At 43.2% G+C, this 18,732-nt stretch overlaps 1 protein-coding gene across 2 annotated transcripts in view; it reads left to right on the top strand.

Annotated features, from left to right (window-relative positions):
• The window catches only part of ALKAL1 (ALK and LTK ligand 1), a 50,315-nt gene extending 39,809 nt beyond the window's left edge, over nt 1-10,506 (top strand). The window contains exons 3-6 of one of the 2 annotated variants that reach the window (XM_039526869.1): nt 5,237-5,308; nt 5,404-5,484; nt 7,111-7,187; nt 10,351-10,506. In XM_039526869.1, coding sequence (XP_039382803.1) covers nt 5,237-5,308; nt 5,404-5,484; nt 7,111-7,175 — 218 coding nt within the window. In that variant the 3' untranslated portion in view covers nt 7,176-7,187; nt 10,351-10,506. The remainder of the gene's footprint in view (nt 1-5,236; nt 5,309-5,403; nt 5,485-7,110; nt 7,188-10,350) is intronic. The other variant, XM_039526870.1, reaches the window with a different exon arrangement.
• Nucleotides 10,507-18,732: the final 8,226 nt, after the last annotated feature.

The following is an 18,732-nucleotide window of genomic DNA, read 5'->3' as shown; positions in this document are numbered from 1 at the left end:
AGGAACAAACCATCCTGATAGTATATAAAGCATAGTAAATATGGCAGGTGACCAGCTTGGCTTAACAGTGAAATCCTTGCTGATCTTAAATGCAAAAAAGAAGCTTACAAGAAGTGGAAGAATGGACAAATGACCAGGGAGGAGTATAAAAATATTGCTCAGGCATGCAGGAGTGAAGTCAGGAAGGCCAAATCACACTTGGAATTGCAGCTAGCAAGAGATGTTAAGAGTAAGAAGAAGAGTTTCTTCAGGTATGTTAGCAACAAGAAGAAAGTCAAGGAAAGTGTGGGCCCCTTACTGAATGAGGGAGGCAACCTACTGATAGAGGATGTGGAAAAAGCTAATGTACTCAATGCTTTTTCTGTCTTCACGAACAAGGTCATCTCCCAGACTGCTGCACTGGGCAGCACAGTATGGGGAGGAGGTGACCAGCCCTGTGTGGAGAAAGAAGTGGTTTGGGACTATTTAGAAAAACTGGATGAGCACAAATCCATGTGGCCGGATGCGCTGCATCCAAAGGTGCTAATAGAGTTGGTGGATGTGATTGCAGAGCCATTGGCCATTATCTTTGAAAATTCATGGTGATCGGGGGAGGTTCCAGATGACTGGAAAAAAGCGTATGTAGTGTCCATCCTTAAAAAAGGGAAGAAGGAGGATCCAGGGAACTACAGGCCAGTCAGCCTCACCTTAGTCCTTGGAAAAATCATGGAGCAGGTCCTCAAGGAATCAATTCTGAAGCACTTAGAGGAGAGGAAAGTGATCAGGAACAGTCAGCATGGATTCACCAAGGGCAAGTCATGCCTGACTAACCTAATTGCCTTCTATGAGGAGATAACTGGGATGAAGGGAAAACAGTGGATGTGTTATTCTTTGACTTTAGCAAAGCTTTTGATACGGTCTCCCACAGTATTCTTGCCAGCAAGTTAAAGAAGTATGGGCTGGATGAATGGACTATAAGGTGGATAGAAAGCTGGCTAGATCATCGGGCTCAATGGGTAGTGATCAATGGCTGCATGTTTGGTTGGCAGCTGGTTTCAAGCGGAGTGCCCCAAGGGTCGGTCCTGGGGCTGGTTTTGTTCAATATCTTCATTAATGATCTGGAGGATGGTGTGGACTGCACTCTCAGCAAGTTTGCAGATGACACTAAACTGGGAGGAGTGTTAGATACACTGGAGGGTAGGGATAGGATACAGAGGGACCTAGACAAATTAGAGTATTGGGCCAAAAGAAACCTGATGAGGTTCAACAAGGATAAGTGCAGAGTCCTGCACTTAGGACTGAAGAATCCCATTCACTGTTACAGACCAGGGACCGAATGGCTAGGCAGCATTTCTGCAGAAAAGGACCTAGGGGATACAGTGCATGAGAAGCTGGATATTCAACAGTGTGCCCTTGTTGCCAAGAAGGCTAATGGCATTTTGGGCTGTATAAGTAGGGGCATTGCCAGCAGATCGAGGGATGTGATCACTCCCTTCTATTCGACATTGGTGAGGCCTCATCTGGAGTACTGTGTCCAGTTTTGGGCCCCACACTACAAGAAGGGTGTGGAAAAATTGGAAAGAGTCCAGCGGAGGGCAACAAAAATGATTAGGGAGTTGGAGCACATGACTTATGAGGAGAGGCTGAGGGAAGTGGGATTGTTTAGTCTGCAGAAGAGAAGAATGAGGGGGGATTTGATAGCTGCTTTCAACTACCTGAAAGGGGGTTCCAAAGAGGATGGATCTCGACTGTTCTCAGTGGTACTAGATGACAGAACAAGGAGTAATGGTCTCAAGTTGCAGTGGGGGAGGTTTAGGTTGGATATTAGGAAAAACCTTTTCACTAGGAGAGTGGTGAAGCACTGGAACGGGTTACCTAGGGAGGTGGTGGAATCTCCTTCCTTAGAGGTTTTTAAGGTCAGGCTTGACAAAACCCTGGCTGGGATGGTTTAGTTGGGAACTGGTCCTACTTTGAGCAGGTGGTTAAACTAGATGACCTCCTGAGGTCCCTTCCAACCCTGATATTCTATGATTCTATGATTCTATGATAAGTGAGTTGCCTTGGTGTATCATGGGTAGTGTTTGCAAAGATAGGAGCAAATAAAAAAAAGGAAGGGTGGCCTGAATGACTTAAAATGCATATACTCAAAACACAGTTACATACAAATCAAGTTATTTTTTATTTGTAAATAAAACAATAACTCTGAGAAGCAGAAAGCTCTTTCTTTCTCTCCCCCTCTTCCTCTTCTCTTTAACCCTCTAAGCTTTCAGTCATTTCAAGCCTCCTTAATCACCTTCAGAGTTAGTTTAATAAAATGACTTTGTTTTATCTTATTCTGTTCCTCTATGCCAAAGTCCACCCTTTTTCACTGGAAATCCATTTCCATCTGTTAAAATGTCTTCAGATTCTGAAGTTCTTCTACCAATGGATTAACAGCAAAATTCAGCACAATCTTCCCTAACCATTCAGCCTTTCCTTCTAACTCTTTCGTATGCCTCTGTAAATTCACCTCTGACTTTTTTCTACATCATTGCGAGATTTCTTTAAAAATAAAAATTGGTTTTGAACATATTTTTACTGGATATTTCATACCGATATTTAGAGGCAAAAGGCAATGCTTCACAGAGCTTGCTACCTCAGTGCTGTCTCCTTCACTCAGGGACAAATGTTCACAAATCTTCAAGCTAAGCACAGTTTAGGGGTAATTCTAGAGTTCTTGATGATTGTGGATTTTTGCAAAATTGCATCTGCACAGAATGTGCTCTATCACCTGAGGCCTTAGAAACCAATAAAGACATGGCTTTGATCATACACACCATTATTACTTCCTAACTGGTTTATTGCAAGACTGTGTACCTAGGCTTGAAAACATGAGCCCTGATAAAATTACAAATGGTGTGGAATGTAGTAGCACATCTCAGAAATACAGATTGGAACCAGCACATCATCCTGTACGACACTAGTTTCCCATAGAACAATGGGTCCAATCGAAGGTCTTGGTCCATATTTTTAAGGCTCTAAATGATGGGGCTCAGGTTACATAAAGTATTGTCTCACCCTGTGGAATCTCCTTCACTTTTCACTCTTCTTAGGAATGGTAGAATTGTCTACTTTGAGTGAAGCATGTGTGAGAGGAGAGAAGGATTTTCTAGTACCCAGTTTTGGAATTCACTGTTGAAGGAACTAAGAGTGACTGCAAACCTTACCGTTGTCCAGTACACATTAAAAAAACAAAAACAAACACACATAAAATCACCACCAGCAAAAGTCTTCGACTTTGCTTTCCTGTGTAGCAGTGCCTAACACACCCGTTTTATTTATTTTAAAACAATAAGAACTAAAAATACTCATAAGAGTTCTTTTTTGGGGAGGTGAAAAAGGAAAATGTTACTTGACTGATGTTAGTCATATTGTTTAACATTAACTGCTCAAATACTGAAGTGGGTACAGTATAAGAACTTAGATGAAATAGAAATCATACCTAAAACAGAGTACATTGGTCAAAAATGGTAGTGAAAAATATCCATGAATACTACAGAACATATGACCAGAATACAGAAGTTAGCGATGGATAAAGACCTAAATAAGGCCTGATCCCGAAGCCCTTAATCATTTGAGTCCATTTCTATATGAGTAGTCCCATTGAAATTAGTGAGACTACTTACCTCAGTAAGAATTCCTTGCATGAACAGGGAAAGATGGATTAGCCCATAGAACACTTAGTCTATCCACATAGTCCAGGATTATTCTCTATGGTATATTTTGTAATGTTCCCAATTTACATTTTAAAGGTCTCAAGTAATGAGGCCACTTCCCTTGAAAGACCATTCCACAACTTTAGTAGATCTCACCATCAGTAAATTTGTCTTGAATTTAAGTCTAAATTTTCAATATCTTAATTTCATCCTATTATTCCAAATTATAATCCTGTTTGCATCACCGTAAATAACATGAGCCATTGTACAGACATATTCATTGTTAGTTTTAGGGCATGCGGAAAAATAATCAACATTTTTTTCATAGTCCATATGCTTCCAAATTAAGAAAAATATTCTACACATCAAATATGCCAGGAGATTATGCTCAGTTTAAATGCTGAATAAATACTGTAAGTAAGATTCTTGGCCAATAATCACATTAAACAAAATAAGGGTTTAATTTAAAACTCCAGATGTTCCCTAATATAACAATCAATTTTAAAGACTTTACTTTTGTTTCATCTCACATGTGTGTGGCGGGATGTGGGGGGGGGGGGATAACCATTTTTCCAGGTATTCCTACCACCCTCATCTGACTTCCTTGCCTATTAGTTACTTTGGGGCTATTTTGATTCATTTTCTCTAACTCTTGAGCCAAGTGCTGAAGTCCTCCTCAGTTTCAGCATATTTGTGCCATGCAAACAGAAGACACTGAACGTATGCCCAGACTAGGAAGCACAGCTAGGAAGATGTCATGGATCCAAAATAGCAGAGGCAAACCAGTTACTTTCCTTTGGGACTAACTCTGAAACATAGTGAGCGGTTGAGGATGCATAATACTTTGCAAGAGGCACTTAGTGGCCAGTCCTGCAAGTTGCTATCTTATTAAAACAGTTTAATAAAACAAATCCTTAAATAAAATTAAAAAGTCTCCATGCAGCATCTAGAGCAAATTGAAGTTGTAGACTAATTACTTTAGCTTTGCTGGACTTGGGAACTTTATTGTTTAAAATGCTGCTTCTTTAGAGATAAAAATTATAGCAGCCAAACAATAAACTACATAATATTTATTCCTTTTGCATTAGACTACTGTATATTGAGCTAAGTGGGCACTGTGGTAGCTACACAATTTGATTTTTTACTTCATTGGAAATTTTACTCCTGGCTTTGGACTTATTTCTGGGACTTCAACACAAAGAGCTGTTTCACTTTCAAAGAACTGCATTCCAGACACATAGACCATGATCATATCAGTGAAAGAACATATGATAGCACTTCATTACAGTGACTAAAGAGATAGTGTGTTAAATAGAAAAAAAAAAGGAAATAAGGGAAAATGTAATGATAAAAATATATTGACTTTGGAAATTAAAATTTCCTACCACCTCCACACCAATTTATAGGTAGCTCCCTTTCTGTTATCTTGTGGCATCATAATCAGATTACAATGTAATTGTTTAAATTGTATTAACAGATTAAGCATAATTATATTAAGGCTGTAAAACATTAGCAGTTGTGGGATGGCACAGACTTGCTTTTTTCTACTTGTAATGTCTCAGGCATACACAGATCTGTTTCTGAAGATTGTGTTTCATCCAGAAGAATGTTGGAGCAGGGGGATTTATATACACGTGAGCCAGCTATCAAACAGGCTATACTCAATACTCAAATATTGAAATACTCAAACATTTTCTTTTGTCGCTAACTCCTGTTTGTTATCAAACAGGGCCAGTCTCATTCTCAGCTGAGTGTAGCAAGCATTTCCATCGACTCTATCACAACACAAGGGACTGTTCGACACCAGCATGTAAGTAACGGATGAAATGATTTTTAGCTCTAACAGCAGTTTTTTTTCCATTTATAAACATGCTTGTTTTGCCTTCTAAGGGCATGTCTTCACTATGTAGACTATGCCAGCATGTCTCTGTAGTGTAGATGCAGCTGACACCAACGGAAACATGTGTTCTGTTGGTGCAGGAACACCACCTCCCCAAATGAAGTTAGCTGTATTGATGGATGGCCTCTTCTGTTAACATAGTTGTGTCTACACTGGGGGTTATGTCGGCATAGCTACATTAATTGGGATGGTTTTATTTTCAACTCCCTGACCAGTGTAGCTATGCTGATATAACTGACATAACCAGGCCTAAATGTGTGCCATTCTAGGCCTGATCGTGACCTTTCCTTATACTCAGTCCTCACTCCATGGAAAATACACTGGGTCTGATTTGTCTCTCTCTTTCATTGGTTTTACACTAGTGTAATTACATTAACTTCTGTGGAGATGCTCCTAAATAAGACTAATGTAAGTGAGAAGAGAACCAGGCCTCTGGAGAATGGATACATTGTAGCAATAAAATGCCAATTTTTTAGAATAATTTTCTGTAATTACATACACACCTTAAAGAATGAAAGCCAATCAACTGCCAATTTTCAATTGGTTTTTGCAAATAAAAATAATTTCAGCAAGAAGAGAACCATTGCTTTTACTATTGACAGATTACAGGTCCAGTCCTACAGTCCTTACAGAGCTAAAATTCCCATTTCAAGTCAATGGGTCTTTTACCTGAATAAGGACTTCAAGGCCAGCTGCTAAACTTGTCCGAAAGCTTTGTTTAAGAATGTTTTTTATATAAATAATGTACTAAAAGGGGGAAAAATGGAAGCTGACTGGCAATCAATAGCACTGTTTGTCTACAACATTTAAATCTATTAGTCATGCAAAACCTCACACTTCCAGACATATGACATCATTCTGCAAAGTAGAGAACACTTCTTGTGAGGTGTTGACAGCTCAAGTCCCATCGAACATTAGCACCTCACAGAATCTGGCCTTCAAACAGGACAGAGCAGCCAAGTCCCAACTTGATTGAGTAATACTAGGCCCTAGTTCTCCAATCCTTATGCTGAGTAGAAGTGGGAACATAGAAATCCAGGCCTGATCCTGTAAAGAATAAATAATAAGTTTGTTCGTTGTAATAGAATTACTTCCTCTTTCCTGTAGTGTATAGGAATTGAATAATATCCCTTTAATTGGTATGTGACCTCACTATCTTCTGACTCATAAGACACCAAAACCCTGCCAAAACAGGAGTTTATATATGGCCTTGCATGTTATGTATATTTATTATATACAAGTATTTGAATTCACAGAGCCATGTGATCCTTCATATTACATAGATTTTGTAAGGAGCAAAAGACAAAATCTTTCCTCTTCTTTAATACAATCGTGTATCATAGGTGTGTAATGAAAAGCAAAATTGTAATAAGCTACTGGTATAATTTTGCAACCAGCACAAGTATTTCTAACAGAAAATTTTTCATTGTGTAGTTCGCATAAACCTGGTTCCCACTCTGAATATTAATGTTGTTCACTCAGAATACATGGCAATTCCAATTATTTATTGTTATTCTGAATGATTTTATTTTATAGATTACAAAAGGTGTGCAAGATTACTAACAAGGTTGGCAATGAGCCCTTTGTGTACACAACCCTAGAAAATTTGCTGTGTAAGTATCCTTTTTCTTCATCTAATCCTTGCTTACTTTATGACCTAGTAATTTGCTTGATACCTTTCACCTGTTATCTAGAAAACAAACAGAAATGTGGTAGTGTTTATAACCTGCTGCTTTGTTATTAATGTGCTCTATTTTTGTGCCACACTTTGAATTTTTCACCTACTGGAGGTAGCACATTAATGTACAGACTTGTCCTGCATCTGTTATGCATGCTCTGATGTAGTATTCTTACGTTAGCTCGTGGCTCCATATGATGTTTCTGGAACTAAATAATTATGGCTGAGATGACCCACTTCCATAAAAATATCTGAGAAGGAATCTGGAAAGGTGGGAGAGGGCAGGGAATCTGTGAAGTTCCGTTATAGTATTTCCTCTAGATTCTTCCTTCGATGTGGCAGAGTTTGCTCCTCCATGGAAAAAAACAAACAGAAAGTCTGGTTTCCAACTCACAATTGCCCTGATGTCTGTGAGGATCTCAAGTGGGATAGAATCCCTTAAAGATACAGTGCAAAATGTCCTATGCCTTAGCACCAGATCCAGGGCCATCTATAACTCCAAAATCTGCCCCTGGGAACAGACATGAAGGAGGTAGAATTTGTGGAAGTGGAGGTGTTAGGGGAGCATAGAAAACATAATACACTATTCTTGGAGCTGAAGTTAAGTATCTTAGATCGATCCCCGTCCCCCAGTGTACCAGGCCTAAAGACTCTCAGAAGGATGTTTAGAATGTTCAGACTTTTCATGCTGATTGTTAAAAACACTCTAGAGTTATCATAGCTAATAAATATCAAAAGCTGGGATATTTGTTTATTTAAATACCTTCTTACTACACCCAAATAATGCTTGCAAAGAAGTTAACACAGGGTAGTATGATTTCCGAAAACATTTTCCCTTAAAACTGTAGTGATAGCCTTAAGAGTTAAGAAACTGTGTCTTTTTTTGGTATCAAGACCTCAGTTCAAATGGAAAGGGAACAAGGAAAGAAGAGCAGGATAAAAAGCAGCTGATTTGCTGATTTGATTCCCAAGTGAAGATGGGAAGATCCAAGGTGCCCAGCAATAGGGGGGGGGGAAGCTTAGAAAAATATAGCAATATTCTAGTGAAGAAATGAGACAGCTCTTTCTTTTATCCCTGTATTTTTTATTTTCTTCATTTAAACCAGAGTCATCACTGTCTCGAGATGCTTTGCACCACTGCCACAGCACACCACTGATTCTAGCCCATTGTCTCCTCACTGTGACTCGAAGCAGGTGTCTTTCTTAACATCTCTCTTCTGTGTATCTCTATTTTTTATTTTCTTCCTGTGTGTTTCTACAATATTTATCTTCCCCTCTACGCAATTCTATTTTTCTTTTGTTTCCTGCTCCTTGTCTCACTCTTACACCATGTCTCACTGGTTTATTTTTCTCCCTCTCTCTTCTTCCTCTTATCTGCCTCATCTTCCCTCCTCCGCATCTTTTTTTTACCCCTCCAGCTCACTCTGTAGGATTCCCACAGACAGTTCTATGTTCCCATTTTTCTCTTCACATGTTCTTCCAACTGGAAGAGCTGAAGACGTTTGCTGTAGCCTCAGTGAAGTCCTATTCCCCAGAAAGTTTACTGCCTTCTGCTTTATCCTTAAAATCAGGGTAAGGAGATCAGAAGTGGCTCCTGATTTATGGACCCAGCTGTTCTAATTCACTTGCCAAATGGATAGAAAATGAAGAGCTGATTTGGAGGTTGGAAGGGCAGGCAATGTGAGCAGCTTCCCACTCACCATATTCTCTTTAACATGCATTTGGGCTTTCTTTTAAAAAAACAAAGTAAAGGTTAGAGGAAAAAAGTAATACAGGAAGGCAATAGAAACATGGTCTGAGTCTTCCTTGCCTCCCTCTCCTCTCCCATGTTCTATCCTCCTGCAGAGGAGATAAGAGCCTGAGTGCCTGCTCTGTGCCCCCCACTTTTTCAACCCTAGTATCTTACAGCAGCTGAGGCTTTTCTCTTGGAGGGGGCAAGAGACCCACCTTCCTCTACCCTACTTGCTACCCATCATGTAATGGGCAGAGTCTTTGTTTGCTCCCTCGCCATCTGTCTTGGCAGCAGTGGGCAGGACTGGTGCTTCTCCTTACCCCATTAGTTGAGGATTTAATTGGCATGATTGATTCTTCCCCTCCTGCTGGCTCAATAAGGTCAGAGGTAGTGCTCCCTGCAGCAGCTGACAGAGAACCAAAATTATTATTGTTCCTGTCTCCCTTGTAGGACCTGCTCCTTGTGTTACATCCGAGAGAACCCTTTTGGGTTCCTTCATGGCACCAACAGCAGGACCCAGCGGGTCCAAACCTCACCTAGATATTTAAGTACCTTTCCACCTCCTAATATAAAAATAGGCCCATTTTAGGATGTAAGTGACCTTGATAATTTTGTTTAACCAAAAACAGCAACTGTGATACAGGGGAGCACAAGCTTGTTCTTCCCTCTCCTTTACGTGCCCTGGGAGAAGAGGGTGGAATGGTATTTGTACATTATGGTTCAAGTTTTCCTTTGGAAATCCAAAGCTTTTTTTCCAAAGGTGTACTACACCAACTGTTCCAGGAAGGGATGTACAAAGGTTTCCTCTGCTTCCATTTCAGGACCATGGAGAAGTCTACTGATGTGATACAATATGTGTAGATTGCCTGCTAGGTGACCTGCTAGCTTGGTTAGAAAAATAACAACACTGTAAGGCATTTAGAAACATAGTTTATATGAAGGATGCTCACATGGTTGCAATTACAATCTTTATAGTTTTGTCTAATTAAAGTTACTGTGGTTTGTTGCAGAATGGGTAATACACAATGGTACTTGGGAGTGGCATTAATAAAGATTTTAATGGAAGCCAATGTATAGAAATGCATTTGTACTATATGCATGGGAAACTTTCTTGAAAGGTCCAGCATGCGCCACTAACTTTTAAACCTCCTCACACCATTAGTCAGGATTTGCAGATGCAAAACTCATTAGTGCGCACAGCAGGGGGGCAAGACCCACCGGCACCACAGAGTTAATCTAAAGGTTTCTTCAAATCTAGAAGTTTCTTTAGTTCACACAAAATTATAATTTGTAAACAGATTTGGATTAAGCGGACTGCATCAGTGTTGCACAGCTCTAAAACTAGGTATGCTTCTTCTTCTTGCAGTCCTTTCTACTACAAGAGAACTCTGATTTGCCGAGAAAGTGCCTTGAAATCTTCCTCAAGATAATAGAAAAGACATCTTGTATCTTTTTGATTTAACAAGCATTGTTTTGTTACTAGATGCATTTTATTTTCATATGTTGGACATTCCATATTTGTGTGAAGGAAACATTATTTTATTTTAATTTGTAAATTTGTTGCCTATAGCTCAAATAAGCCAATTATTTAAATATATTGTATATAAAGAATAATAATATACTAATTAAATGTTATCATATGCAGAGAGTTGGCTAGTTTTTGCCGTTGATTATCTTGTTTCATTGTATTTACACCATTTTGCTCAGGCTCTTACTTTCATTATTTGCACTAACTTGAAATGCAAAAGTCTATGTAACTGAAATCTGAATAAGCTGTAAGTGGGATGTTCTACTTTCCATGGAAGATATTGTATATTCTGAAGCTTTGTTAATATATATACATTATATATTATTGCGCATAAGAAAATAATTCCCAGAAATGCACCTTGCTTTCAGGAACATTTGTATAGCTATTCTGGATGATCATCAGTTACATTTGTACTGGCACTTATGGAAAGAGTTGCAAATAATGTAAATACTATAAAAGACTGGAAGACTGCAATGCAGTTTTGGTGGAATAAAGAATATAAAAATAACCTGTTTCTAAGTTGTTTTTATTGACACCTTGGATGGAGTTGGAACTTAACATAATACTTTAGATGTATCTCTATAGTAACAGAACACTAACGTAATGCTGGAGAACTTGAAATAACATTCTGTTAAGAGATCTAACCCTTGATTTTACATAGCATAGGACTTTCACAAAGTTTGCTTCCTAAGAGCTAAATTTTGCCCACACATTCAGTCTGCAGCTGATTAAATATGTGAATGTGAGTACAGAATGCACCTGTAGTGCACAGTGAACACGGCATCTAGTAGAGGGCTAAAGATACGGCCCACAACAGTAGAAACATTTTCACAAAAGTAGTGTCAGAGATCAATATGCATGTGCTACCAGGGGCATGCTTAGGAGGTACAAACCCAGCTGGCAGCCACCCAAAACAAGTGCAATGCACCACAGGAAGCTGCAGTAAGGACAGTGCACTAGGCCAGTTCAATATGCCATGTATTACACAGGGTATACCACACTGCATATATATGTTTCTCTGCTGCTCTGAAGCCTCTTGTACATAGTGTAAGAACTTGGACAATAATATGACAAGTTCAGAGATTTTTTCTAAAATATTTGAACTACTACATCTTTCTTTGATGATTGAGCAGCTCCAGCAATTAAGTAACATTTGCTCTTCCTTTATAAATTCATGTTTTTGTTGTTTCTCAAACTTTTTACCATCACATCCCACTTTTCTCACAGTGAAGAAGAGCTCAGGCCCTGACCTGTTGTATAATGGAGACAATATTCTTATTAATGAAGTACTGAACTATGAAATTCTGGGAGCTTTTCCCTGAGACATTTCAGTGAGACAGATGGGCTTGCTTCTGTGCTTCTCTAGTAGTAGAAAAACTACTACTGAAATTGGACTGTGGTCTCCTAGTTTTCCAAGGAGCAACGAGGCAGGATGGGAGGGAAACTGGGTGATCCCAGGAGTTCTGGGGTCAAAGAATAGGGGAGTATCAGAGGCTCATGGGGGATACCTTTCCCCACTCCAGTCAGTTCTCGGAGAGCTTCCATGCATCCATACTGTTCTGTTTATCTGCCTACCAGCAAGGCCCATAGGTTGCCTCTTTCTCCTTTTCAGTGGCTCCATATGGCTGAAAGCCATGAGAGCAAAAGAGAAAAGACATGAGTTTCTGCATCATAGCCATGGGTAGGAAGAGTCACTGCAGGAAAACCTTGCTGAAGCCCTGCTGGATGCATAATATCCAAGGTCATTTCAAACATGTAGACACACACACAATTTAAAAGAAAATCCCATGCAGTTTCTTACTTTCAGGCTGAAGAAGCCTGATCTGGGCTATTTAATGTCATTCTTGGCTAACCTATAATAATATAGTAATTTGAAGGTCTGTAAGTAAATCATAAGCTTTGTCTCCCCATGATAGGAGGTAAAGACCTTGGTCCTTGACTGTCAGGGAAATGTTTAATTGCCTTTCCGTAGGAAAGGGCACAGCTATCTTTTCTTAGTGCAGGGATAGTCAAGAGAGGATGGAAACATATGTGGAGAAGGGAAGTCCCTCCTTCTCACCCTCAAATGCTGGGGCTGAGAGAAAAAGGATGTGAGTGAACTGAATGAGGGAAGAAACATAAGTTTGTGAGCCCTCATGACTGAGATTAGGAAGAAACTAAACCTAAGAATCAGCCTTTCAGCTTTCTTCTGGTGCCTTGGCTGAGGTAAGTCATGTTTTGCTGGGAACCTTGGGTGGGGAGAGGTTTACTTTTTCTGGTTAGCCTTTGAAGGACCAGGACTCTTAGATGCTACTATATTGTGATGAGCTGGAGTTAAAACCAGCCTTTCCCAGGCTGTGAATCATACACCTACTGTTTGACTTTCCCATGTGACCACCTTCTTACCACATTCCTTCAACCCAATTGTCAGATACAAACCTAAACAGATCAGAGTAGAAATCTGAACTCATATTCTACTACATGAAGGGCACCCCAGAATTATTTATATGCAGCATTTTTCAATCTTGATAATGGTAAAATTTGTTCCTGGGCCACACTTTCAAGACCACAGGAGTCTCGGTTGTGCCTGCATATACACCATTCCTTTTTAAGTTTGGCCCTTAATTGCTACAGTCTTTCTGGGATTCACATGTTTCCATCAACTACCTGGAGTTGGGACTTTCAACAATGGGTAGGGTGACCAGACGTCCCGATTTTATCGGGACTGTCCCGATATTTGCTTGTTTGTCCCGCGTCCCGACCAATGTTAGGTTGGGACACTGGACAAACAAGCAAAGGCTCCGGAGCCCGAAGGGCTCGCGCCCTCCCCTGCCCCAACTCCGCCCCCTCCTTCCCCCATTGGATCCTTCGCCAAATCCTCGCCCCCATCCCCGCCCCCTCACTGCCCCATTGTCTCCCTCCCCAAATCCCCGCCTCTTTCCAAGCATGCCATGCCCAGGAGACTCAGGGGAGTGCGGGGCCAAGGTGAGTGTGAGTCTGGCCTGGCCCCGAGCAGGCACGACTCGGTACCTGAAGGGAGAGTAGGGGGGCGGCCCGCGGGGCCAGGCAGTGGCTGTTCTCCCCACCTGGGCAGCAGGACTCGGGAGCAGCCGCTGCTGCAGCTCCCACTGCCGCGGGGGGAGGAAGCGGCCAAGCACGTGGCGCTCAGCGGCTGCAGCTTTGGTGCCCGGGCCCGAACCCCCCGAGCTCGGGCCTGCTGCAGGGACCCAGCAGCGCGCACGCTGCGCCCAGCCCCTGGCCAGTCGTGTCTGGGCTGGCTGCCCAGCTGGTGCAATCCCGCAGCGGAGGCATCGGCAGCCCAGTCCCGTTCGTTCCCCTGCAGGACCCGAGCAGGATGCGGGGGGCTGGGGCCTGCTGCCCCCACTCCGAGGCCACCCGCAGGATTGCACCAGCTGGGCAGCCAGCCCAGACGCGAGTGGCCAGGGGCTGGGTATGCGCAGCGTGCGTGCTGGGTCCCCGCAGTAGGCCCGGGCTCGGGGGGTTCGTGGGCGCCAGAGCCGCAGCTGCCGAGCTTGGCCAGTGGCCGCTTCCTCCCCCCGCGGCAGTGGGAGCTGCAGCAGCGGCTGCTCCCGAGTCCTGCTGCCCAGGTGGGGAGAACAGCCGCTGCCTGGCCCCGCAGGCCACCCCGTACTCTCCCTCCAGATACCGCGCCTGAGTCCTGCCTGCTCGGGGCCAGGCTGGACTCACACTCACCCCGGCCCCGTGCTCCCCTGAGTCTCCCGGGCCTCCCTCCAGCGCTTGCGGAGGGAGGAGGAATCGGGGTGGGGGATTTTTTTTTCTCTGCCGCCATTTTTTCCCCCTCTGCCCCCGCCCTTCCCCCCCCGCGTCCCGATATTTGACCTGGGTGATCTGGTCACCCTAACAGTGGGGCATCCAGGCATTAGCCCTCCTTTTTGCTCCAGTCTCTTGTGTGGAGGCTCCCTCTATGGCCTGGAGCTCGATACCACCCACTTTTAATCCCTGCCTTGAGTGTATCGAGGAGCCAACATTTGGTGGAGCAGTCAGCTTTCATGGTGATGACACACATAACTGTTATGAGGCAGAGCGAGCAAGCAAAAATTACCAGGGGCTGAAATGGAGATCAGGCATTTATTTGCCAGGAGAACTGCTGAAACAAAGCACTGGAACATTCAGAGGACAGCATTTGTACCCTGCAGGGGATAGTATCAATATCCATTAGTGGGCATGGCTAATGCTCTTTCTCCACTACTGCAGCCCCAGAGGTCAACAGTCTATAAGAGCAGATTGTACCAATAGAGATTTTTTTTGTCATTTTAACTTCCTTGTTCCTTTAGAATGCAGAAAGAAAAGCCTGCAGTTCAAGTATGGATGGAAATATAACCCAAAGATTACAGTAATGTGTGTTGGCTGCTTAATAACATATATATTCACTTCACAGCAGGGGCCACCTTGACCTTAATGAATGCCTGTGGTATATGAATTACAAAGATATCAAATAATATGGCAAAGTGATGGTGAGGCTATAACAGTCTAGAAAGGCAAGGGAATTCTGAAAAAAATCTTGCCACAATGCTCTCATGACAACCCCTTGTGTTTAATCATTACATCCTATGGTGGGAAAACAACAAGGTAGATAACATGGTTGAAATGCATGTATGGTAAGTATATAGCTACTGTATTTTTGTACCTTATTCCACTCTATGGATCTCATTTTATGATCCATTATTCACATAAGACCCACTTCACATAAGTGATCAATTAACCTTTTTGCATAAGTAAGTGTTGCCACGACTCATCCTGACTCCTGAACAAACGTACAGAATACAGGCAAAACAAAAATTAATGGTGCTGTAAATCTGGGAGTCTAGGGAAATGTTTCTTCTTTCCAATTACATGAAGTCCATCTTACAACAGAAATAGCTTTGGGGTTTTTTTATATTCACTCCAATATGCCACACAAAGACTAAGCCCCATGTAAAACCTATTTAATAGCTACTCACAACTTTGAAGCAGATCTTAATAGGTGAATAGGGCCTCTCAGAGGGTGCTCTAGATTGGGTGAATCTCACTCCCAGAGCAGCTTAAACACTTTAACTCTACAAACAGCTTAAACTGCTAAGCCACTCCTACAGCAGATTAGCAAAAGCTATAGTTTAGATCATTGCTATAACTTCAACATGCATTGGTATTTAAAAGTTCTAAAAGTTTAAAGTTGGAAACTCCTTAATATGCCAGGAAAATACAATAAAATTGACAAACTTTCTAATGCATGATTGCCACTGCTAATTCTAATGACAAATAATTGGTTGCACTTGCTTAGATCCTTTCATTTAAGGATCCAAAAGGAATTCAAGAAGTAAAGCAGTAAAAACTCACACAGAAAGAAAAAATATGAAGCATAAAAGAAATATATAATGTAGCATTCAATAACATGTTTATTGCCATATGTTGAGAAAGACTGGAATTTGTGGTTCTGCCTCTTGCAAGTACAACAGTCATCATGAACTTAAAGAAATAAAATCTTCATAGAAAGTCACACATGGCCAGAGTTTCTGTTGTATACATGAGTTGTGAATTACAGTTAAGTGTATATGTTTCCCCCTCGCCCCCCCCCGCCCCCAAATCAAAATCTGATGCACAAAAAGTTAAAGGGACAGAACCAGGAAAGGGGGAGAGTGGCTGTAGGTCCTTAGCACCCTACAAGGAGCAGGTCAGTGGGGCCAGGTGGCTGGAGCAGAAGTAGAGGATTTGTTGTCATTCCCGAGCATGAGGCACAGACAGTGTCAAAGTTCCTTCGTTTCCTTGCAGTGGGTAAAAGCAATGGGAGCAACAGCAACTTCAGACCCCTGGCAAACGTTGTTCTTGCGTGGCTCAAATGCTATCTTTGTGAAAGGGTCTGGAGCGTAGTGTTGGGCAATTGTTTTCCTGCCCCAAGTGCATTGTCAGACACTATGGCGGTATCTGTTCTGTTAACTCTTCTATTGCACATGTATATTGTTGGGAATGGAATGTGAAATGCTGAGATTGTTTAGGCTTCTGGGACGAGCCAATTACGCTGGGAATTGTGTGTAAAGGGCTGGCCTTGAGTGGCCAGCTAATTGTAAATAGGATGATAAGTCAAACAGGTGTTAGGATGATAATTACCCTATGGGGTTACAGCTGCGGCTGTGTTAATTTTGTTAACCAATTAGCAACTGCTTGCTTGCCTGCTTCAAGAGTATAAAGATGTATGCTGGAGAGAAATAAATGACTTTGCTGCCAATCAAACTGACTGAAGAGCTTTGTTCATATACGCCTGCGATGCAACAAATGGTGACCCCGACGTGATTCGTATCGAATGAGGATAGTGTTGGTGGCCTGAACTGAAAAGAAGAAAAGGAGGCGCACCTGAGCTCAGTGTCGAGCGGCTAGGAGCCGCAGGGCGTCCGAAAAGAGGGGCGCACCTGAGCTCAGTGTCGAGCGGCGGCCGCAGGGCGTCCGAAGAGAAGGGCGCACCTGAGTTCAGTGTCGAGCGGCTAGGAGCCGCAGGGCGTCCGAAAAGAGGGGCGCACCTGAGCTCAGTGTCGAGTGGCAAGCCGCAGGGCGTCTGAAAAGGGAGGCACACCCCAGCCCAGAGGTGAGCAGCTAACATGGGAACCGCTGCATCAGCGGAAGAAAGGACGGTGCATGAATATTTGATGCGCATCGCGGAGCGGCAGGGAGAGAAGCTCCCCTCTGATACGTTATCCCGTCTGCTGCGGTGGGGACGGAGAAGGGGACTTTCTGTTCAATCAAGTACAATTTTTGATAAAACTGTTTGGGAGCGGCTAGGCTCCGAGCTTTGGAAGTCGGTGGCTCAGGGTGATAAGGAGGCCTTCTCCCTGAGTCCAGTATGGAATAAGGCGAAGGAGATAGTAGAAACTCTCGCGGCCGAGGCAGGAGTGCAGGCGGCCCTTTCTGAGCTTTGCCGCCCAACGCCCGGAATGCCTTCTGTGTTGCCGGTTGGAGCCAGAGAGTTTTTCGGTGGTGAGGACACGGTGATACCTTTGGCTTCCGACCCCTTCCCCATGGATGATGTTGCCCCTGCTATGGCCCCACTACCTTCCAATGTGGCTATCGGCCCCGACATGATTGATCCTGCTACGGTCCCGTTACCCCCCGATACGCCCGAGCCTATGGAGACAGCCTTGCCGTATGCACCCCCTCCAAAGCCATGCCGTGTCCACGGGGCCTGGGGGTGCCACGATTGCGGGGGGACAGAGGAGGCTCGGGTGGAACATGTGCCATCGAACCCATATCCCGATTTGACTACGTTTACTCAGTTTACTCAGTCTGATGACTTCTATAAGGAGATGAAGTGCCAGGGTCGACAGCTGCAGCATATATGTGACAAGTTGGACCAATTGGAAGGTTTTCCACCTGGATCATCGCGATCGCATCTTCACAAGTGCTTTCATTCGACTCGCCCCCCCGCCCCGCCTGGCCCCGGGGATCCTCCAACTGGGGACCCTCCGGATCCGGTACAGCGCTGGCATGGGGTTTTAAGAGAAGCCATCCTTGAAGGTCTAACACCTGAGGCCTTTCCGGTGATTACGCCAGACCCTCAACACCCTAATCATAGACGGTGGGCCCCTTTGGACTGGAAGTTGATCCGTGAGGCACAGAAATTGATCATGGCTTATGGACTAGATAATCCGTATGTACAGTCTATCATTGAACAGGTATTTGCTGGCCAAGCAATGTGTCCGTACGATGCGATTAAGCTAGCTGACATGCTTCTTACACCTACACAGAAACTGTTGTGGAAAGATGATTGGGCTAAGAGAGTTGACTTGGCTCTTGTCCGCAATTTGGATTTACCGGATGATGATCCTCGGCGCGTGGCCACTGCTGATATGTTTTTGGGAGCCGGTCGCTTTGTTGACCCACATTTGCAAGCTCGCCTTGAACCCCGGATCCTGCAGCAATCACAGGAACTAGCCTTGGCTGCCTTTAAAGCGGTGCCCCAGATGGGGAAGCCGACCCCTCCCTATGCTAAAATTACACAAGGCCCATCGGAACCGTATTCCACCTTTTTGGATCGCCTTCGAGAGGCTATTGATAGATCTCCTAATCTGACGCCAGAGGCCAGAACTGCAGTTGGACTTGATCTTGCAACCCAGAATGCAAATCCCACTTGCCGCCGTATATTAGCCACCTTGCCCAAGACTGCGACCCTGATGGAAATGATTGAGGCATGTGGTAGGGCTGCTATGCTTGAGGAGACAGATAAGGCAGCAA

The sequence above is a fragment of the Mauremys reevesii genome, linkage group 2 (assembly GCF_016161935.1).
Source record: "Mauremys reevesii isolate NIE-2019 linkage group 2, ASM1616193v1, whole genome shotgun sequence".
NCBI classification, from domain to species: domain Eukaryota; kingdom Metazoa; phylum Chordata; order Testudines; family Geoemydidae; genus Mauremys; species Mauremys reevesii.
Note: the sequence above shows the minus strand (reverse complement) of the source record. Positions and strands in the feature narration are given on the sequence as shown.